A 23,028-nucleotide genomic window follows, 5' to 3' on the forward strand; every position below is an offset into this window, starting at 1 on the left:
TCTTTGTCATTATCACATAATATCATTGTCCGCACGTCCGCACAATAGATGTCAATCCACATTTGAAATATCGTTACCAAAGTGGTTAATGATCAATGAAGCTTTACCTCTTCCCATATTATATGAAATATCTGTGAACTCGACATAGTCTACATCACATTTTATTTGTTGGATACCAAGGGAGACAATAATACATTTTTACAAATCGCTCACCTAATAAACGTTCAAGAAAAGTGAAACAGTCAGTATCATTCATACCAGCAAAATCGTGGTCAGTAAATACGAATTTCATGCCTTCAACATACTTAAATGAACATCGAATAAAATACCCGTAAAAGTGTAGCTCAACCATCATATAAGGATGCCCTTGATCATTGTCCATCATATAAGATAACTGGATTTTTTTTCTTTACACAAAGTAGTAAGTGAATATATTAGAAAGAGGTTAAGTGATTTTTTTTTTTTTTTTTTTTTTTGCTTCAGATCGAACCACAGATCATCATCAATGTGTATAAATGAAGAGTACTAATAAAATGGTGATATTCTTTTTTTAACTCATTATTTGAAAGTTTAAGGATCCATAACACTAAAAAATAATAATAATAATGACCATTTATATAATTTTTTTACCATCTATATAATTTTTTTAACAAAAATGAAATGTTTTTAAGGAAACAATTTGAAAAATACTATCATCAATGAAAATAATTGTGCAATTTTTTTTTATAAATTACACCTTGTTTTTTTATATTTATTTAAAAAGTGATCATGTGATCATCTACACAATAGTTCTGTGATTATATTTATTCATTTCTAAAAGAAAAGAAAGTAAACGGTCAAAATTTAAATCGGCGGAGATAGATCTTGACGTTCAATCATACACATACAGACATACAGTAGGTCGTCCGTAGTCCTGTTCATATAAATCCAGTTATTCGATCCTGCATTTAATGTACTGGATCCGCTAAATCAACCAACATTCGATCCCGATTCCCCCCAAAACTTGTTCTTGCTTGATTATCATTGATTTCAATATTCTTATTGTTCAGGAGAGTGCAAAGTGTAAGAAATGGATAACAACAGCCCTCCATACCACAAGGAGGGCTCGCCATTGCCAACTACGATATCCAAAACGGAAAAACAACGTTCCAGATCATCATCAAGATCTTCAGTACCTTCAATCTTTTTCGCCTTCTTCTCTTGTCTCGCTTGGCTTTACATCGCCGGCAGGTATCTAATTCTCTATGTGCATTTGTGCTTCATTTAGTATCTTTTTGATATTTTGATTACTATGAATTTGGAAATCTTGCTTACCATGAACTCACAATCTGTAAGTGTTAGATCGAAATCCGACTATATCTGGACTGATAATTTGCAAATCTCACTCACTATGAACTTACATAGTTTCAAAAAAAATAAAAGTTTTAGGGTTTTTATTTGATGTGATCATGTCATTTGTACTTCCTATTTTACGACTACTATGTTGGTGGATATTACTCAAATTAGATCATTTCTGGATTCGTTGTATGAATTTTGTGAAATACAATTGAAAAATAGTCATGCTAATTGTGAACCTAAAAGACGTGCTATATTCATTTGATCTTACTAGGTTATGGCAGGATGCTGAGAACAGAAAGGTGTTGTCTCATCTGCTTATGAAGAATTCCGCAGAGGTTTTGCTTTGAATCTAAAATTGCTTAATTGCTTTATATATTATATGGTCCATTACAAATGGATTTCTTCTATTAACTTTTTTGTTGTGTTTGATATCAGAGACCAAAAGTTCTTACAGTTGAAGAGAAGCTCATGGTCCTAGGATGCAAGTAAACTTTTGGGTCTTTCTAGTCTCTCTTTCAAGCCATTCCCCCTCTTTTTGTATTATATTTATAATCTCTAGAGTTGCTTCTTGACATGTTATTTATCTTTCTGTTATGGATATCTGCTCTCAGGGACTTAGAGAGAAGAATTGTGGAATCTGAGATGGAAATATCACTAGCAAAAAGTCAAGGTTTCCTCAAGGATCAACTGAAACAACCTGGTTTCTCTTCCAGCAAAAAACTTCTTGCAGTTATTGGTGTTTATACTGGATTTGGGAGTCGATTAAATAGAAAAGTTTTCAGAGGTTCTTGGATGCCAACAGGTATTAATAATTGAAATATGTTCTACTTATTGGTTTGTTTGCATATCTTTATCACTGATCTTTTTGTGAGAAGGAAAATAAGAATAATATGCTAAACCAGTTGAGTTCTACAGGTGATTCTTTGAAGAAGCTTGAAGAAAGAGGAATTGTCATACGTTTTGTCATTGGTCGGAGGTTTGTTTCTGGCCTTAATTTTGTTTTTCTTTTAAATTTCTTAAGTAGGAGCAACGACTTATAAAAAACACAGACATACAAAAAGAAACTAGGACCTATACTATTCCACTACCCTGATTATATAATAAGTTAATAACCACTAAATCGGCTAAAAGCCTATGTATATTTGTCATTTTGGTAACTAACCCAAATTAAGCAACCCTTGAAATTTCAGCCCTAATCGAGGTGACAGCTTGGATCGCAACATTGATGAGGAAAATCGTACAACAAAAGATTTCTTGATTCTTGTAAGTTAGTAGGTTTCTATCTTGAAGCTAATATAGTTTCATAAATGATACTTTACAACATTATAACTACCACTTGACTAAATTACCCAAATACCCTTTCTCTTTATGTATATAGATAGCGTCATCTTCTCTTTTGTTTGTTTCTATTCCATAACACACGATTTGACTTTTGAAATGTTTGATTCTTAGGATAATCATGAGGAAGCAGATGAAGAATCATCAAAGAAAGCAAAGTTCTTCTTTAGCACAGCAGTTCAAAATTGGGATGCAGAGTTTTATATAAAAGTGGATAACAATATTGGCCTTGACCTTGGTAAGAAGGTTACTATTTACTTTGTATTTTTAATCATGTGTCTTTATAATGTTTGTTGTATTTATTGAATTAGTTTTATTTTCCTTTTTCAGAGGGGTTAATTGAACTTCTTGAGAGTCGTCATGGTCAAGATAGTGTTTATATTGGATGCATGAAATCAGGTGAAGTGGTTTCTGAAGAGTAAGCTAAACAAACACCCTTTTAACAATGCTCCATGTGTAACATGTATTTGTGCTTATGTATTTAATTTTTTTTATTTATTATTATGTTTATCAATTGTCAGGGGAAAGCCATGGTATGAACCAGATTGGTGGAAGTTTGGTGATGAGAAATCGTAAGTATTTAGTTGTCAAATCCATCAACTTTAATATAATATTACAGTTATGTCCATTCATGTTTATGTAAGCTAATGTGACTAAAAGGGTATTTTTGTCCAGGTATTTTCGCCATGCATCTGGATCTCTTTTGATTATATCAAAAAGATTTGCACAGTACATAAACATAAACAGGTAAGTTGTCCCTTGCAAGATGTAAATGTCTAGGTATAAAGACTAAAATACCCTTCATCTGATTCTTGTGTTTCAGTGCATCTTTGAAGACTTATGCTCATGAGGACACATCAATAGGTTCATGGATGATGGGCATACAAGCAACATATATAGACGAAAACCGTGTTTGTTGCAGTGGTTCTCAACAAGGTAATTCATCTCTTTCATATATCTAATTTAATTATTTGATTAATATTTAATCTTCAAACATATTTATTGATTAAATATATTTGTTCCCAGATAAGGTGTGTTCGTTGGCTTGATTAGACTCTCAAATCATGGAAACAATTGTTTACAGAAACACAAATTAGAAATACCATTTGGTCAAAGTCAAATACATGCAGGAAAAAGTACACTAGGTATATGAACAAACACAATGGAGTAAGGAGTAACATTAATTGGACTTGAGAAGTTTTGTTTTATCGGATCCAATGAAGGTATAATCCCTGATGAATTTACAACCAATTCTTTCCCATTTAGCAATACTATTTGGCTATGCAAATCTCCATTTTTTGCTGTTAGATGATACTCTTCTCTTATAACCTCATCAACTTTAGGATTTCTTCTCATTTTAGAAAACTTTGTTCTTTTTGTTTGCTTCGGTTCTTTTTTTGTTTGTGTGATTATTTTAGTGGTGTTTATAAAAGAAATCCCGACATTTGTTGTTTTAATGCCGTCTAGGTTAATCAATAGTAATGTGATCCCCGTCTGTAAAATTTGAGACTATTTTAAGTTAGTAAAGTAAACAAGAGGTAATTTTTTTTTAAGTCTATTACTTACCGAAGTCTTTGAGCAGTGAGCGTATGAACGTATTTTGTTTGTGCCACTAGAATTTGTTGATAGAACATGTCTTCCCATTAGCCGGTGCCAAAGAAGCGCACTGCATAGTGACGAATAATTTTCTATAAAACTCTTAAATTGTCTGGAAAATTTTTTAAAAAGTTAAAATTGATAAAAGTACATGTAGTAATCAGGATTTGGGACAAATGTAGTAGTGTTGAGAAGTCCATAGTTTCCTCCTATCAATGTTTGTCGACAATATGTTGTCGTATTATATGTAGAAGCCATTCCAAGTTGATCCAAGTACCTTTTTCGATCATGTTAAAAATTCAAAAGTAGCAATTAAAAGAAGTTTTATGAGGACATTTACGTCTTTTGCATAGACGAGAGATGATGCGACAAACAGTTGCATTATGTCCCTTTTGAGTTTGACATCACTGTGTGCACACCGAACGCAGTATAATCTGTTTTGTCGGTTATATATTGTGCAACAAACAAATTGAGTTTTATGAAGAGGACCTACCAAAAGCCAAATACAAAAGCATTTGTGACAAGGTTACGACCGCTATTATAAGCACCACCAGCTTCACCCACCCAAGCAATTGTAGAAGTCCCGGATTTCTTCAAAATGTTTTGAAGATCTCTAAATGGTTGTGATCCTCCATCAAGATACGATGGGTTGAGTATCTTTTCAATCAAATGAGCGTCGACACCTATTTAAACGGATTTGACATGAATATATGTTTGATTATTCGTGTTTTTTTCTATAATTTTTACCTGGACCGAGATTATAAATGTGTTGAGTGATCACTTGGAGGGAACCCGAGGCTTGTGTTACATACGCATTGAACCAATTTGCATCAAAGAATCCTCCGGGGCCAAGAACTATCGGCTTTTCTCGAGATCCATTGTATATCTTTTGCACTAAGTTTTGAAGGGAAATGGTATCCGATGCATATTGTTTTGCTTTGACACTTGTTCCGATTCCACTTCCACTTAGTTCATTTCCTGATCATTTTCATTCGATTCAGATTAAATTATCTTATATACATCTTCATTCTTATGAGATTTGAGTATTGTTATTGTTGTTGTTATAATTTGATTCGGTTGTTAAAATATAAGTCATGAAGCAAGAACCTACCAAGTTCCCAACCATAAATAACATAGCCATTGTTCACGGTGTATCTTATAAGAGCTTCTGCATTGGTCAAGTCCCATGATCCAAACACCGTACCATCATAGCCGATTTGTCGGCCTGTTAGAGCATTTAAACCGAACACAACCTTTGCCCTAAAAAAATTCGAGAAAAGTATCATTACCATAATTATTCAAAATTGAAACTCATGGTTTATAAAATATAGTTACCATATTGATTTGATCAATTTATCTTTGCATAAATCATTACATTAACATTTTAAAAAAATAGAGTTCTTGATTAGAAAAATAACACTTGAAACCCATAGTTTAAACATTAAAAAAAAAAAAAAAAAAAAAAAGTTACCCAGAATTTTTAAAGAAAATGTTGAGTTGATCCCATCTTGACATGGTCAAGCAACCATTGGTGAAGCCAAACATCAGACTAGTGTTTTTGGTGAAGTTGTCACATGGTCCCTGATCTCCAGTCCTTTGGTACATCACCTTGTCTTGCAAAGTCCCACCCAATCTAACTTTCAAAGGAGAAAAGGCTGCATATCACACATTCACACTCAAAGTATCAAATACAAGATACTTAATTTCAATTTTAAGTTTTTAACTCGTTTATAAATAACCTAGCTGCTCAATCTGAAGATTATGGGTTGAATAACCGGTTACACTGCCAATATAAGAGAGAGGAATCATTATCTAGGTTTTATTGAGTTTTCTTGTACGCACCTTTGATTGCATTAAACAAGATTTTGTTGTTTAGGTCCTGTTGAGAAGATAAAACAATTAAACAATGGCTTATATGAAGATATAAGAAATAAGTACAAAAAAGTTTGACATAGTTGTATATCGTTCATATCCGGGTGTCACAAAGCCAATTAACGACCAATTTACTCCGTTTAGGTTATGTTTATTAAAGGGGGCATGATTGTCGGTGATAAAGATGACGAGGGATTCATGTCTTTTGCACGGACGAGAGAATGATAACAAGTTAGTTTCCCACATTTTTGCAATTGTTGTTTTGTTGTCATCAGTTCTAGTCTAGACTAGATTTGAGACTTGTGAGTTTAGGACTACGATCGGAAGTCACCCATTGTCCTGTCTTTTTTTTTTTTTTTGCAGTTTTTGTCTTATTGACGTAAGTCTAAATTTTAGTCTAGACTCGAATTAGGACTCATGAGTCTACACTAGAACTAAAACTTGAAGTCATTATCCCACCATTTTGCAATTTTTGTCTTATTGACATCGGTTTGAGTTCTAATCTAGACTAGAATTGGGACTTGTGAGTCTAAATTAGAACTAGGACCGATGTGATCAAACAAAAATTGCAGTATACATACACTCACCAGATTGAGAAGAGAAGCATTTCCCCAGCTACAACTTCCATAATCACATTTATCTTGTGGCCACCAATCTAAAGTTGCACATATGAAGTCTTCATCAATGAAACCGATGGAAGTCGTCCCATTTATGTTTACACTCCCCTCGACAACGCTCGAAGTCTCAACACTTGATGAAACAACCATTTTAGAGCTAAAACAAACCACGGGTAACAAAAGTAACAACATATGTAAAATAAGCAATACACTCATCTTAACATAACAACTCTTTAATCTAGTAAAAAATGTTATTAAGTTGAGAAAAAAACAAAACAACCGAATGAATATAGGAACAACAAACTAAAACCACCAATTAATGCATTATAACACTTTTGGTTTGATTTTAATGTTGCAATGATAGTGTGTGGGTGTGGGTGTGTATTTTATGAGATTTGGTGGTGTACATGTTGAAAAACAACCACATTTTATAAGTCAACCGTTGCATGTTGGGTGTCTCTTTCCTGTACATTGATTTGCATACAATATACTAAAATTGTTTGTTAACTGGAGCAATACTTGTGATCTTTTTGCTTTTGAAAATAATGATCATAGAATAATTTTATGAGGATAAATTGATGATTGTATTATTTCAAAAACTATATGATTAGAATTATATGATAGTTTTTTTAGAACAATATAGGATATGTATGAAGTAAATGACATTTCGAACAACATTTGATCATTTCTACATATTCCGACATATTTGACAAATAATGTGTCGAACAATGATGTATTGGGTTCTATCACAAGCATATACTAATCCGCCATTCTAAAAGAAAATAATAATAATAATAATAATAATAATAATAATAATAATAATAATAATAAAAACTTAAAACTACATTTGAAAATTCCCAAGGATGTTAGATAATATCTGATCATCAAAAACACCTAAAACTTTAGCATGTATAAAATATATATCAAAACTACTTGAAGTTGAATACAATTAGTTGTGATTCCAATTTGTTAAAGATAAGGCCAATGAGTGATGAGGTTTCAACTGGTGAGAAGGACCCAAGAATAGTAGGTAACCAAACTATTTTTAAAAAATACAAGTAGCAAATAATTATTTATCATCATGTTATATAAGGAATATTTGATATTTTTATACTAGTTTTAGAAATTGGTTGTATTTAAATCCCAGTGATCAAGATGAAATGTACGGACAATCGGTTTAATAGTAATGGGTTATTACTTATTAGTGACATGTAATTGTTAGAAGTATGTAAAAAATACTTTATACTTCATATAATGATATTTTGATAAATTTTACTTATTACTCAAATGATATTACGGTTTAACATGACCATATAAATAATAATTAGAAGTAAAATATTTAGTCCAAAAAATTAAAAATTAAAAATAAATTAAAATTTTTGACGATCAATTCGCTTTAATTTATAGTGTAGTGTAAGAGCATGATGCATCCACAGTCAAATTTGGTAGGTGGGCTGTTAAGCCCATTGGTCCTAGATCAAACATATACTTTGTGCTAATCACAAAACTAGAATAAAAAGGCATATCATCAACTAAGAATAATAACAATTATAGTAGACTATATTTTTCATCCTATGGTATGCTAAATGTTATGGAATTAATCATAACTAGAGGAAGTAGAGGTTTTCAGTTGTAAGGTAAGTCGACAATGAGCTACAAGGAAAACGAAAATACTTTACTACATGTCAAAGTAGTACATTGATATTAATGGTAGGAAAGTACTTTGACATGTTCTTTAATTTACTTTTAGATAGGCGGATTGAAAAACATGTATGTATATAAAACATAGAGAGTACAAAACATGTTATTTATTTAGACGAGTTTCATAGAGTGGTTGAGGGGCGTGTAGAAATTATTATTTTCTCTTTGACGTGGGGTTATTTATTTATTTATTTATTTGTTTATTTATTTGTTTATTTAATAAATGTTTAGTTTCATTATGAATAGTTGTTAAAGGGTGTACTTGAGTGTAATTGAATTTATTGGTCCTGAGTTTAAGTTTAATGGTGTTATGCATTATTTGTGATTGATTTGACGATATAGATGTTTTAATACTGCAGAGGAGGTTGTTGTATATGGTCATAAAAGCATCGTTTATTGGAGTTTTGGGTAAAGCATTGCAAGAAGGTTTTATAAATTAATTATGAGTTAATGTTTATAAGTTAAATATAGGAAAAGTTGCAAGTTAGGAAAACAACTTATTTTTTATATGATGGTTATCTATTATGATTGGTAGAACTTTTATTATTTAGGATGTCTTTGTGTGGTATACGTACGTATGTTGGATAAAGGTCTTATTAGGGATCGCGATGATGTGATTATATTGTATTTTTGAGAAATAAGAGAAAGAACCTTGTGATTGGTTTATTTAAGGGTAAATATTTTTTGTACACATTCATAGAAGTAGTTGGGCCCCTATTAGACGTGAATTTTAATTCTTTGTTTTTCTCGTGGTCCTTACTGGAATGAACTGTGGTTTTAACATTCGTTATGTCCATAAGTGATTATTTTTCATGGGTAAATATTTTTTGAACTGATTTGTGGAAGTAATTGGGCCCTATCTAACGTGGATTTTAATTGTTTGATTTTTCTCATAAGCCTTATTGAAAGGAAATGTGGTTTTAATATTCTAACTAGTGGAGAATTCATGTTTTGCATGGAGTGTTTTTGTATTTTTTATGTCAAAATGTAATAGTTTTGATTGCAAGGATCAAAAGTGTCAAAATGGCTAAAGAGTTATTACTATTGGTAAGCTCAATGAGTGAAGGGACCAAAGTAGAAAAGCATTGATATTAGGGACTAAAAGTGGCAACAAACCAAAACCAATGTGGCCAAAATCCAAAGTGGAAAAAGTTTGATATTAGGGACTAAAAGTGACAACAAACCAAAACCATTGTGGCCAAAATCCAAAGTGGAAAACATTATTGTTAAAATGTTGTTCCACTTTTAATATATATATATATATTAATATTAATATGTCCGGATGTCGTTTTTTTACTTTATTTTTGTCTGATCGGCAGTAATTTCTCTGTCAAAGATGAGGCCTGACTTTATGATCGAAGTAACATATGAACTCAGGGCCGGTCCAAAACAATTTGAGGCCCGGGGAAAAAAATGAGGTCCTTCGAAATATATATAATTTAATTTTTTGTAAAGGAGAGCGAAACCTCAGAACAATTTTATTAATTATAAAAAAAAATACAATTGCAGGTTAGGGATTCCCCGTCTATGGAAATGAAAAGGCTTCGGGACAGGCCCCAGAAGCCAAACAACCTAACATTTATACAAAACAACAAAATAAAAAGGCCAGAACATGTGGCGGCTCTGAACCCTAATACATATACATAACAATGAAAAATTAAAGAAAATTACTTTTCAAACCTTTTTAGATGCAAAGTCATCAACTAAAACAATTTCATGTGTAAGATTATATTGTTCATTTATTTGTACATCAGCATCAGGATTTTCTTTTTAGAAAAAAAATTATGCATATATCCTTTTTAGGTTTCATTAAATTGTTTAAGTTGGCAGACCTTTACTTTTCTCATATAGCAGTGGAAATGTTTTCCGTTTACCAGGATCGTTTTCTGTTATCAATTCATCTGATCGTGCTCCTAACAACTTTCGTGCAACGTTGTCAGATAATATGATGTTCATAGAGTCGGTCTGGTCAGCTATTATTGCCACAAGTTTAAATCTATAGATATGAATAATTTTAGGTTGTATAAAATTTATAATCATAATAATTTTGTTATGCGGATAAACTTGGAGATTTAAGTATTCCATCTGATGGACAAAACCAATTCTTTCCTTGTTTGAAAGTTGGTGTTTTGCAATCAGGACAGATTACATGATACCAAGTGTCTGTAAACGTGAAGTCTATCACAGATGTGTTCACAGTGAATGTCTTTTCCTACAACAGGTTATTTGTGTTATGTTGGTTGCTTAGATAGTGATTGCATGATGTGTTAAATAAATCAAATAAATGGAGGTTTGAGTAGGTAGTGTTAGAATGGGACCATACCAGAAGTTCGGAATGTGTTTTTCGATTCATGTCGTGCAATGATATAGTTGGTCCAAATATGATTTTTGAAGTTGGATTTGTTATGCGTCTATAAGCAAGTTAAACATTAGAACCGATGCAAATAACGTTCTTATGTATTACCTTTCGAGAAGTGTGGTTGTCTCTCCAATAGGTGGATTGATGTACACGTGACTCGCACTTGTTGTTCCTACTCTCAGTGTACCTGAAAATAAGATTATTGTAATTGTTTTAGATTTTCTTTATTTACTTATAATTGTTTTATGAGTGTCTATGCGTGAAGGTGTTTTGGTAGGGACGTACCGGCAATAGGTGTAACTTTAACATTTGTTACAGCAAACACAATTGGACTGGGTGCATTTTCAATAGCAGAACTTATAACAATTTCTTCACCACTAGAATTCAAGTGCGTTAGGTATAACAAATGAGAATACAAATGTATTTGAAAAAGTCAGTTGCTTACGAATCGTTAGAGAGGATAAGAAGGATGAATGGTTGAACGTTTTTCTTGGTACAATTCACAAATTTGACAAAGATTCTTAGAAAGTCTGCATAATGAACGGCGCAAAACAGAATTTGAAGTTATAGATGTGTAATAATTATGTAGATTCGAATATGACTGGTATGAGTTAATTAAGAAGGTGAGATAAGGAATTAATAGGGGTTAATACCTGGAGATAGGTTGACATATTCGGGTATTTGATTTTTTGATATAAATTAGAACCAATATTATAAAGTTTGAATCTTGATGATACATTTGTTAGATCTAGCTAGTTTTGGATGTTATGAGCTTTTGGTCATTTTAGTGCATAAAGTTTAGATCTTGAAAGTTTGTGACCTTGTTATGGACAAAGTTGGAAACTTTATCCATCTAAACATCATTATGATTCAGATCTGAAGGTTGGAGACTTGGACTTAATGGATTAAGTTGAAAAAGATGCACTTTTGGTCCCTTTGGTACTTAAATGCTAGATTTTAGTGGTTTAGACCATTACAATGGATAAATTTGGAAACTTTATCCATTATGGGGCTTTTAGGATCCATAAAAATGTGATCGTGGTCCTTCTATCCCATCCATGTAAGAGTTGTGATGTCTTGATGGATTAATAAGTTAGGGTTTTGGCTTTTGGACCTTTTCTACACATGAAAATTCAAAAAGGCGGGGACTTTATGACTCAGAATGATGTTATGGGTCTAGATCTGAGTGTTGGATGAAAGGACCAAAGAGATTAAGCACTTAATGGAAAAGTTTCATATGGCTGAGTACGTTAGGCGTAACATTGAGTACGTTGCGCATACTCGTATAGGGTCCCGTTTCTGGATGGGGAGTATGCCATGGGTACGAGCTGAGCGTACTCGTCCTGAAGTTTGACTTGTTGACTTTGACTTCCGTTGACCGTTTGACTTAAGGGTTTTGGGCTATTAATTTAGATTTTATCTGGTTGTGGTGTTAGTGGATTCGCGGGTGCAATCAGTGCAGAAAATGGATCGTATCATAGTGTTTCAAAGTTCTTCGATTCAAGTGAGTCTCCTCCCTGTGCTTGTGAGTCAAAGGCACCAATGACGGCTCACTAAATTGTGTATGTAGGATGCTAGATGTCTTTGTGACTCTTGCATGTTTGTATGAGCATGTGCAGTAATATATATATATATATATATATATATATATATATATATATATATATATATGTGTGTGTGTGTGTGTGTGTGTGTGCTGACCAGATGGGTCTTACTTATTGTTGTTGTGATATGTGTTACTGTGTATTGAGACTTCGGGTAGTCTCCAAGGTTGCTAATAACCCACCAGGTGTGATGTTTGCCCACTGCGACTTCGGGTAGTCTCCAGGTGTAACATTCCGTTTAAAAGATAATATATAAAATAAAATAAGTGAATAAATAAATAAATGAATAAATAAATAATAAGCCTAAAACCCCCGAGATGTATTTTTATATTTTTATATATATTTATATTTTATATTGGCCCTAAATCTGTGATAAATTATTAGAGTATTAGCGCAAGGAGATAAATTAATAAATTATGGAAATCAGGGAGTTAAAAGTAGTATTTTGGGGGTTATGGGGGTTAAAGTGTAACTTTTGGATTTGTAATGTAAACATTTTAGGAAGCAAGGGTTGTTTGGTAATTATTGGGTTTAATTTGAAAAGGTTTTGATGGCAAGGACTGAAATTGAATAAAATGGAATGTATGTTTGAAAGTAGGAGCGGGACTTAAGACCCGGCACTCCTCCCTTTCCCCCTCGTATCCTCATGTGACACCCCTACAAATCTTAACCCTAAAAGCTCCAGCCGCCGCCACCCTTATATCTCCCATCTCCAGCGCCGCCATCCCCTTCGTTGAACCACCACCGCAGCTATCCTACTGACGGCGACGACTAGCGCTGTAAGGGAAAGCTTTCGAGACCGAAGACGACTGTGAACGACCGTTGCCACCATTCCTCCACCACTTCTTCTTTTATGTCGCCATTCGAAACCATAACACGACAATTTTTGGTGCTACTCTGGCTGCCCTTCGCTTCTGATCCTGTTTCGCATCAGCTAGCCGCCGCTCGTACGACCCTCTTTCCGCTGGTCCGGTCGACGTTCACCACCCCAAGGGGGGGCTGCTTGCGCATTTGTGCGTGTCTTCGAGTGTGGGTGTGTTTTGTGTGGTTGTTGGCCGGAAAACCAAGGAAAACCACCATGGCAGCCAACGGCAGCGAACCATGGTGGCTGCCACCGTTCTGCCACCACTAGCCACCATCTCTAGTGGTTGTGTGCGTGTATGTGTACTGAATTGTGGCATTGGGATATTTTGTGTAACGTCCGGTTTCTGGTATGTATTTTAAATCAAACTTATTCTCTTTTGTATAGAAACTCGACGAGTTGGAGGCCCCAAACTTGTCGAGTAAGAACGAAATTTGGACGCGGGATGTGAAGCCTACTCGGCGAGTTGAGAGCCTCAACTCGACGAGTAGGACTGCCAGAGTGAAACCCTAATTTTCAGGGTTTTGCACCCTATTTAAAGGACTTAATCCTTTCCCTCGACCTTTCATCAGCCTCCCTGAAACCCTAAATCACATTGTGAGCTCTTTGGTGAGAAACTTGAAGTTTTGAGTGGATTTGTGTGTGTTTTTGTGCTTGGTGAAGGGGTTGGAAGAACTAGAAGTCATCAAGCTTGAAGAGGAGCAGTAGATCTGGGATTTCGTCCATCCTTGGCAGCATTTTGAGGTAAAAAGTCCTCACCTTGATGATTCATAAGCTAGATCTCTTTAATTTTTCTTTATGGGTATTTTGGACCCATTGTGGGAATCATGATACCCTTCATAGATTGTATGCTAATAATTCCCATTTCCAGTGTTATTTGGACCTTAGAATCATAAAAAGGGTCCTAAATCCGTCCTTGTCCAAGAAAAGGCCTTGTCCATGAAAGTAGATTGTTATATCTCGAGTTTGGGTCTATTTGAGGCATGCAAAGCCATCAAGTTGTAAACTTTACAGAAATGGATTATGGAAACAATATGGATCTGTATTATGGAACCTTAGATCTGAGAAAATGACTGAATAGACTTGAAATGCAAGGGACTCGGCGAGCTCATATAGGAACTCGACGAGTTTGGTCGAACGTTCCCAACTATGTCTATGGGACTCGACGAGTCCATAAGGGAACTCGAGGAGTTATGTTAGGAAGTCTTGTTTCTGCTAAGAAAGATAAACTTGGCGAGTAGGAGGAAAACTCGACGAGCTGGATCGCGATTTCAGAGTTTATGATTTATGGAACTCGGCGAGTTGATGGACCAACTAGGCGAGTTGAGTCAACCCAGAATGTTGACTTTGACCAGAACATTGACTTTGACCAGAAGGTTGACTTTGACTTGGACTTTGACCAGAGTTGACTCTTAAGGGGGTTATGTGTAACGCTCTAAATTTTCAAACAAATTTTTCATTTTTAAAATCACATAAAACCCCAAATCACATTTCTCAAAAACCACAAATGTGTAAGTTGTCAAAACACAAGTCAACAATTGTTTGATAATATCCCAGAATCCTCAAAAACATAAACTCCAACTCGTGTGTACAATCAAGTCGGCGCCTTCCCGCGATCCTGAGAAGTACCTGAAACACATATCACACAACACTGTAAGCATGAAGCTTAGTGAGTCCCCTAAAATACCATGCACAAATAATTAGCCTATCGTGGCTATATCTCAATAAGGACCCTCTGGTCATGTGTCTCAGTGAGGACCCTCCGGTCTCACAGCTCGGGTCGGACCCTCCAGTCCGATATCTCAGTGAAGAAAGACCCTCCAGTCTCACAACTCGGTTTGGACCCTCCGGTCCTAACTCAATAAGGCACAGATAATATACAACATAAATCAGAAAGACAAAATGCATAATATCATATAACTTAGAATAAGCACATAAGACCCTTCGGTCAGTAACTCAAATACACCCTCCGGTCGATACTCAGATAAGACCCTCCGGTCACTCAATATTACCACTCAAGTAAGTATAGTGAGAAGACTCACCTCGTAAGCAAAGCAAGTATGTCTCGTACTCAACGATCGGTCTCGACTCCGCCTACATGTCATAATCATCTCTAATTAACACTTTGTAATAACCACTCTAAAGATATTAAGCTAACCCATTTACTAACTCTTGGAAAGGGTGAAAATACCATTTTACCCCTCCATGGTCTCCATATTTATCACTTGACTAAACCCTAAAAGTTAACGGAAGTCAACACTCGAGTCAACAGTCCATGTTGACCCAACTCGTCGAGTGCACCTATGCGACTCGTCGAGTTCCTCCTGTTCTCAGAAAATCGGGAAAACTCCAACTCAATTCGCTGGGTTGTCTCATCAACTCGTCGAGTTTGCACGCGTCCAGACTATAGGGGAAAACCCTAACCGACTCGTCGAGTCGGCTCATGCACTCGTCGAGTCCCTCTAGTCCAATTCTCATTCAGACGATTCTAAGCAGAAATAAAGTTCCAAACTCTAGATCTAGCCTCCCAAGGTTGAAATACCACGTAAAGCTGCAAGCTTTACGTCCATGCATGGCACCTAGGGCTCAAAATGTCAAAACAAAGCTCTATAGAAGGTTTCATGTTTGGAACTTGGCCAATAGCTTATAGCTTGATAAAGCGTGGATCTTTATGCTCAAGGGACCTCATACATTCCATATCTGAAGTTTCAACTTCATGTCATGCTCAAATGACTCAAAGGCTCAAAAATGAAGATGGAAATGGCCACAAACTTCCTAAAGAAGTGATCTAACCAAACAATGATCAAGGTGATAACTTTTTACCTCCAACTAGCAGCTAGTACTGAAGGAACACTGGATCCACAGCCCTCCTTTCGTTCCAATCCTTATGCTCTTCTATCTCCTTCCAAAAATGCACCAAATCACACACTTTTAGCCTCTCTCTCTCTCTCTCTATCTATCTTTCACAGATGATACCAGCTCGTTTAGGGTTTCTCACAAGGTATTAAAGTGATAAGGGAGGCGGAAATGAAGGCTCGTTTAGGGTTTTCTCACTCAGCACCTACTCGTCGAGTTGGGTCCACCAACTCGTCGAGTAGACTCTAAAAATCACGCGGGCATCTCCATCTCTACTCGGCGGGTTGGGGCCTCCAACTCGTCGAGTTGCCCTAACAAAATGAATATAATATAATTAAATATTATACCTGGGAGTCAGGATGTTACATTATGAGTATGAAAGGGTAATTAAAGGAGATTTTTATGTGTAGGAGTTGAGTGGAGTTGATTCCAAACCGATGGCAGTTCAGCTACTTCACGACATTTGAGGTGAGTTACCTTTCAGTAGAAGTGGGTCTAAGGTGTAACAAATCGTTATTTCAAACTTATGTAATAGTATAGGTCAATGTGTATTTCTTTTTATAATAATAAAGAGAAATTTTAGCATAATGTGCATATTTACATAATTGACCCTCAAAAATAAATTATTTAACAATCTCGATTGAGATGAACCAAGTGATAGAGATTGTAATAAGGTTTCCAAAAACATAAAGAACACTAAAATCCGAGTTATAACGAAGAACTTATGACCAATCGAAAATCCGCGACAAAACCGGCAAAACAATGTTCAGTGTAAAAACTGAATTTTCAATAAAAGGCTTTTTAGCCTTAACAATCTAAATGAAAGTTGTAGTTTATGTTAAACCGAGAACTTTCATAAAAAGAACGGAAAAATCTGACTTCGTATGAGGAAGTTATGATTTTTCTAAGTTTCAGTATAGCAGTGTACAACTAAAAACTCGAAATAAAGATCGAGCGATTTTTAGCTGACACAACCTAAACGAGAATTGAAGGTCTCGTCGGTAGTAGTACAACAGTAAAAAGACAGACACAAACGGACGTCGGATGAAGAATTATGAATTTTTAACGGATTCCCGTCCCGGTCTATTTAAAATAATAATATTAAAAATAAAGTCAAAACTAACCGACGAAGTCTAAACGAAAGTCGTAGAGTATGATTTTACCTACGCGTTTATATAAAGAACGGCAAAAACGGAGCTCGTATGCGAAAGTTATGATTTTCGCAAGTTTTTGGCACAAAAATAAAGAAAAATAGAAAAAACCGGGCAATTTCGCATGACACGTCACCCTCGCACGTGTCGGTTGCTGATTGGACCGAAGCCTTGCGTGGCACCTTCTGATTCGACCAACTCTGCGGTCTAGTCATCCTCGGACACCTTCGCAGGAGACACCCCGGAGATGCCCCTCGGACACCCCCCTTCGCACGTGCCTCCTTCCTACTGGACCGAAGTCTGGTCCAATCCGAGCCTCCCACCTTTCGAGCCTGCTGTCCGAAGTAAGCTATTCCTTCGCCACCTGTCCGACGCGTGTCAGCCTCGCATAGCCTCGGATCCGAGGCTTCGGCTTATATAAGGCATGCGAGGGCTTCCGATTTATTTACACTTTTTACCCTAAAATTCACACTTTTTCACATTTTCCACTTCCATAAACTTATACACAACTCCTAAAGCCCCGGTATCAAGTCTCGAACCCTAAGCAAGCCTCGACGTCCCGAGATTCCCGAGAAGTAACCTCTCTCCTGTCGAAACTCTGCCCGATTTGAGCCAGTTTCTCGACAAATAAACTCATTTTCGTGAAACGAAACTCTGTCCGATTCACCATCTATCAAGTGAGTACATACCCCCGTATTTTCATAATTTCTACTGTTTTAAGGGGGGAATACAAGCATAACACAAGAACTTTGTGTTATAAAATCATGATTTCAAATCATGATAAAAAGACATTAAATCATTAAAAATACTCAAAACATTAAACTCTTTTATCATCTTATATTTTCCCCAAAATTCATGTTTGTATATATATATATATATATATATATATATATATATATATATATATATATATAAGATTTAAAAGGCTTAGGACTGATAACTCATCTCGGGTCCTTTTCCTTGTTTGGATGTGGGCTTATAGTACCGGTTATTTGTCCGAGTGTCGTTTAAATTTTACTTATATATAAAATTGTATATGTATATAAATATAATAGTTATTTCATCAGTTAAACTACCTTTGTAACATGCTGAGCAAGGGATTACATGCAAACATGGTTAAATACACATTCAGAAAGTACATATAAATTATAATAGGTATAATTTATACATAGAACAATAATTCATGATTCAAGTATACTAGAATACACAGTCTTACAAGAAACAAGGGTTTTGATACAGAACAAATCTAGGGTTTACACTTATCAAATACATGTTAGAAATTCTAATTCAAGAACATACGGTCAATCATTATTTCAGAATGATTGGGTTTTGATTCAAGAACATACTGTCAATCATTATTTAAGAATGATTGGGTTTTGATTCAAGAACATATTGTCAATCATTTATTTCAGAATGATTGGGTTTTCAAAACTAATATACATGTAACATTTATATGCTTTTTATGAGACATTCAATTCAGGTTGTTTAATTCATTTTAGACAACATAGGAAAAGTCCTGACATTATAACCAGAATCTCCAGCCAGGGATCGAAACAAGTGTGTGTAGATCTATATCGGGATTGACAACCCCACACTCAGGCTGCTAGCTACAGTCAGGCATACACGCCGATGAGTGGCAATTGTTATCACCAGTTTAAACGCCCACAAAGCGTTTGTTTCAGGCCATCAGTCATAGTATGGTTATAATAACTCATTAAAAAGATATTAACAATACGTTAGTGTATAAACAACTAAACGAAAGTACACCTTCAAAGTACCAGTTTACAGAATACAAAATACAATGGTTCAATACAGTTTTCAATAATAGCTGGTGGATCCAGGCACACTCTCAGTTACAAGTTTTCATAAAGTAATACAAATACAAAACATTAATACACAGAGAACGGTTTTATGGGAATAAAACTACTTTTCATATACAACAGAAAATATAGGATTTTCTGGAACAAGTTACATATACAAGATACAGAGACATCCTTTAAACATAAACACTTATGCACTCACTCAACTTTATGTTGATACTCTCTTTTCAAATTACTTGTATTCTCAGGGAATTAATACACAGGTACTCCCCGAGCTTTTTGAGAAGATGGAGCTATGTTGACTCATATCTTCTTTTGTATAACTATATTTTGGTTCAATATACAATGATTGAACACATGTAAATACTTATACCTTTTAAATACGATGGTTGTTTGTACTTTGATTACTATGATGCATGTGTTGTGATACTACAATTGAAGTCCTCCACCCCCAGACGTTTCCGCCGTCTGGTTTGGGGGTGTGACAGATTGGTATCAGAGCATTGTTTATAGTGAACTCAGTATATCAATCCATAAAAGATATACAAACTATAAATACATCGGGGCAAGGAGCTCTGACTACAAGTATACTTTTTAAAGATTTAGGTATTTTTATAAGAAGTATACTAACACTCATACCTACAAGTACAGTATCACAGTCATAATAACACACTCATACTTACAAGTACAATATCACAATCATAAGAACTTAAAAGTATTTGGATGTTGAACACTATAGTCAAACCTGGGCAGTTATGTAATCATATCTGGAATTAATATAGCCTGATCAACTATATTGATTTGAGATATGACCAACATGTGTTTGGGAGTGATAGTGGTGTTGTGACATGTCTAAAACTGATGGGTTTTGAGCATTCTAACACTTCCTAAGTGTACATGCAACCCTAATAACCTTGGATCTATGTTTGTCTAATAATCATGCAAAGTTGAATTCCAATATTATATTCCTATCTAGCATACGTGGGGAACATTTTTAACTTGAATGAAAGATAGAATAACTTACCTTGTTGTTGATTATGATCCTTGAAACCTTGTGAGCCTAGCACCCCAAGTGTGATGCATCAAATGCTTCACACAACACCAAATGCTTTTGGAATGACTTTAGAGAGAATACACACTTCTAAAATCGGCCTAGCCCTCTTGTTTCTTATGTGTTTAGCCAATTTTGGTGGAGAATGGGTTTCTTATATAGTGTTGACACATCTAGGGTTACACCATGTAAACCCTAATGTGTCATGACTCTTCATTTCCATGACCCATGGGTTTGTAACTCCCATGGAGCATCCATGGAGCATCCTATGGGTGGAACCCAACTTGATAATCCATGGAGCCTCTTAGCCCACTATATAAGATATGGAAGATTTACATAATCTACCCATATATTTAATTAGTTATCTTTTGATCACTTAATTAATTCTAAATTAATTCTTGATCAAACTAATTAAATAATATTATTAATATATTAGAACTTATAATATATTAATAAACCATAAGTGTTATTTCTCTCATTTTAGTTTATCCAATTGCATGGTGCCATGCAACCCAAATGGACCATGCCGGGTCGGGTCAAGTACATACCAGAAATAGTTATGGACTTATACACCTTATCCAACAGTCTCCCACTTGGATAAGTCTAATAACTATAACTACAATACTTCAGGAACCGATCGGCAATCGTAGCTCTTTCAAGGTCTCTCGGAACTGAGAAGATGATGATACGCCATTTAAGATAAGTGATCATATAATCCTCTATTCTAGATATCAGCCGGACAAATACATGGAACAATGTCTTACTTATTGTCCAGCAGTTTGTTTCCCGGTTTCCGATTTGTTTGACAAAGTACTTAATTGAACACATCAACTTAGTTCTGACCGGGCCCGGTACATAGGTCGAAACAAAATCATCGAGGGGCCCAGATATCAGCTTCTAATCCAAGAAGGAACAGATAAACTTCGACTCATATGTTTGTTCTACTACTCATTGAATTATACACAAGAGCACGTTTTATAACATCGAGTTACCAATGCGTTTTCGTACAATCAATGCATAACCAACTCATAAGTAACAAATCATATATCTAGGTTTGAAGACTTATATGATATTACCGTCTCACGATCACTCGAGATAAATTCCATGAAGTGATTCCAGTGAGCGTGGGTTGAGTCCAATGCTCAGAACTTATGAGCACTCATGAGTGTTGTAGCCATGTCCAACAACTTAGACCTTCGCAACCAATCATGACAGTCTTGATTCATACCTACTTCCGACATATGACCGACTGTGGAGGTTCGAATAATATGATATACCAAACATAATTATTCTGGAAGTCAAAACATGCAAAAGAAATATAGTAAACGATCGACAAGAGATAGCAACACTTTACTCATAAATAAAACACCTTTTATTCATCATCTAATGTCAATTACACTTTACAAATTTCAAGGTTATCTAACTACTAAATCTAATATCATCCTTCAGCCCTATGCTCCGAGCATGCTGGAGATGCTTAACCCGAGTCAGTCCCTTCGTGAGGGGATCTGCTGGATTCTCATCCGATGATACCCTCTTTGCCACGAGGAGTCCTTCTTCTATTCGATGTCTGATGAAATGGTATTTTCTGTCGATGTGTCTGGATCTCCCGTGATCCCTTGGTTCCTTGGCTAAGGCAACTGCACTTTCACTATCACAGAAAATTTCCATTGGCTCTTTAATAGCTGGTACAACTCCAAGGTCTCCAATGAAGTTCTTCAGCCATATCGCCTCCTTTGCTGCCTCGCTAGCTGCTATATACTCTGATTCGCAAGTTGAATCAGCCACTGTCTCTTGCTTGGAACTCTTCCAAGAAATTGCTCCTCCATTTAAGGTAAAGACCCAGCCTGACTGAGAGCGGAAATTATCCCTATCAGTCTGAAAGCTAGCATCACTATACCCTACAACTCTCAAGTCTTCACTCCCACCGAGGGTAAGGACCCAGTCCTTAGTCCTCCGTAGGTACTTGAGGATATTCTTTACCGCAGTCCAGTGTGCCTTGCCAGGGTTCCCCTGATACCTACTAACCATGCTCAAAGAAAAGGCTACATCAGGTCGAGTACACGTCATAGAATACATGATCGATCCTACAGCCGAAGCATAAGGTATTCGACTCATTTCTGCTATCTCAGCCTCAGTACTAGGGCTTTGTGTCTTACTCAATCTGGCGTTACTCTGGATGGGTAACTCTCCTTTCTTGGAGTCCTGCATGCCGAATCTCTTCAGCACCTTATCCAAGTAGGTACTCTGACTAAGTCCAATTAGTCTTTTACTCCGGTCTCTCAAGATCCTTATCCCTAGAATATAGGCAGTTTCTCCTAGGTCTTTCATAGAGAAACACTTCCCAAGCCAGGACTTAACTTCCTGCAGAGTTGGGATGTCATTTCCTATGAGTAGTATGTCATCCACATACAATACCAAAAAGCTAACTATACTCCCACTAGCCTTGACATATACACAAGATTCATCTTCACTCCTAGACAAGCCAAATTCCTTGACTTTCTCATCAAAGCAAAGATTCCATCTGCGAGGTGCTTGCTTTAACCCATAAATGGATTTCTCAAGCTTACACACTCTATTAGGGTACTCTGTGTTGACAAAACCCTCTGGATGACTCATGTAAACATCCTTAGCCCACTTTCCATTAAGGAAAGCGGTTTTGACATCCATTTGCCATATTTCATAGTCATGAAATGCGGCTATGGCTAACAGAACCCTAATAGACTTAATCTTGGCCACTGGAGAAAAGGTCTCATCATAATCAACTCCTGGAGTTTGTGAGAAACCCTTTGCAACCAGTCGTGCCTTATAAGTGTGTACATTACCATCCATGTCGGTCTTCTTCTTGAAGATCCATTTGCAC

General features: G+C 35.6%; 2 protein-coding genes across 5 annotated transcripts; one reads left to right on the forward strand and one right to left on the reverse strand.

The window, feature by feature from the left end:
- Positions 1–800: 800 nt before the first annotated feature.
- On the forward strand, positions 801–3,958 carry LOC145148477 (hydroxyproline O-galactosyltransferase HPGT3-like). 3 transcript variants are annotated; one of them, XM_079075145.1, is made up of 13 exons: positions 801–896; positions 1,050–1,230; positions 1,610–1,673; positions 1,774–1,823; positions 1,950–2,140; positions 2,254–2,314; positions 2,529–2,601; positions 2,791–2,914; positions 3,007–3,094; positions 3,198–3,248; positions 3,352–3,423; positions 3,500–3,612; positions 3,703–3,958. In XM_079075145.1, the coding sequence occupies exons 2-13, from the start codon at positions 1,070–1,072 to the stop codon at positions 3,723–3,725; spliced, it is 1,071 nt and encodes a 356-aa protein (XP_078931271.1). In that variant the 5' UTR covers positions 801–896; positions 1,050–1,069; the 3' UTR covers positions 3,726–3,958. The 3 variants fall into 3 exon arrangements, with proteins under 3 accessions (XP_078931271.1, XP_078931272.1, XP_078931270.1); XM_079075146.1 differs by having other exon boundaries at positions 835–900; XM_079075144.1 differs by having other exon boundaries at positions 840–952.
- On the reverse strand, positions 3,711–7,174 carry LOC145148451 (heparanase-like protein 3). Of its 2 annotated transcripts, XM_079075142.1 has the most exons (9): positions 6,732–7,171; positions 6,115–6,151; positions 5,744–5,927; positions 5,384–5,532; positions 5,020–5,250; positions 4,766–4,955; positions 4,424–4,549; positions 4,243–4,342; positions 3,711–4,170 (listed from the first exon to the last, which is right to left on the reverse strand). In XM_079075142.1, the coding sequence occupies exons 1-9, from the start codon at positions 6,975–6,977 to the stop codon at positions 3,793–3,795; spliced, it is 1,641 nt and encodes a 546-aa protein (XP_078931268.1). In that variant the 5' UTR covers positions 6,978–7,171; the 3' UTR covers positions 3,711–3,792. The 2 variants fall into 2 exon arrangements, with proteins under 2 accessions (XP_078931268.1, XP_078931269.1); XM_079075143.1 differs by lacking the exon at positions 4,424–4,549 and having other exon boundaries at positions 6,732–7,174.
- Positions 7,175–23,028: the final 15,854 nt, after the last annotated feature.

This window comes from Lactuca virosa, chromosome 1 (genome assembly GCF_052849685.1).
Source record: "Lactuca virosa cultivar CGN04683 chromosome 1, Lactuca_virosa_CGN04683_v6, whole genome shotgun sequence".
Taxonomy (NCBI): Eukaryota; Viridiplantae; Streptophyta; class Magnoliopsida; order Asterales; family Asteraceae; genus Lactuca; species Lactuca virosa.

Bases quoted from the DNA above. Each gene is read 5' to 3' on its own strand.
- LOC145148451 (XM_079075142.1), bottom strand. From the start codon at position 6,977: ATGAGTGTATTGCTTATTTTACATATGTTGTTACTTTTGTTACCCGTG. The intron at 4,956-5,019 runs GTAAAAATTATA...CCGTTTAAATAG, and splicing joins CATTTATAATCTCGGTCCAG to GTGTCGACGCTCATTTGATT. The intron at 4,343-4,423 runs GTACTTTTATCA...GTCACTATGCAG, and splicing joins CCAAATCCTGATTACTACAT to TGCGCTTCTTTGGCACCGGC.
- LOC145148477 (XM_079075145.1), top strand. From the start codon at position 1,070: ATGGATAACAACAGCCCTCCATACCACAAGGAGGGCTCGCCATTGCCA. The intron at 2,602-2,790 runs GTAAGTTAGTAG...TTTGATTCTTAG, and splicing joins CAAAAGATTTCTTGATTCTT to GATAATCATGAGGAAGCAGA. The intron at 2,915-3,006 runs GTAAGAAGGTTA...TTCCTTTTTCAG, and splicing joins CAATATTGGCCTTGACCTTG to AGGGGTTAATTGAACTTCTT.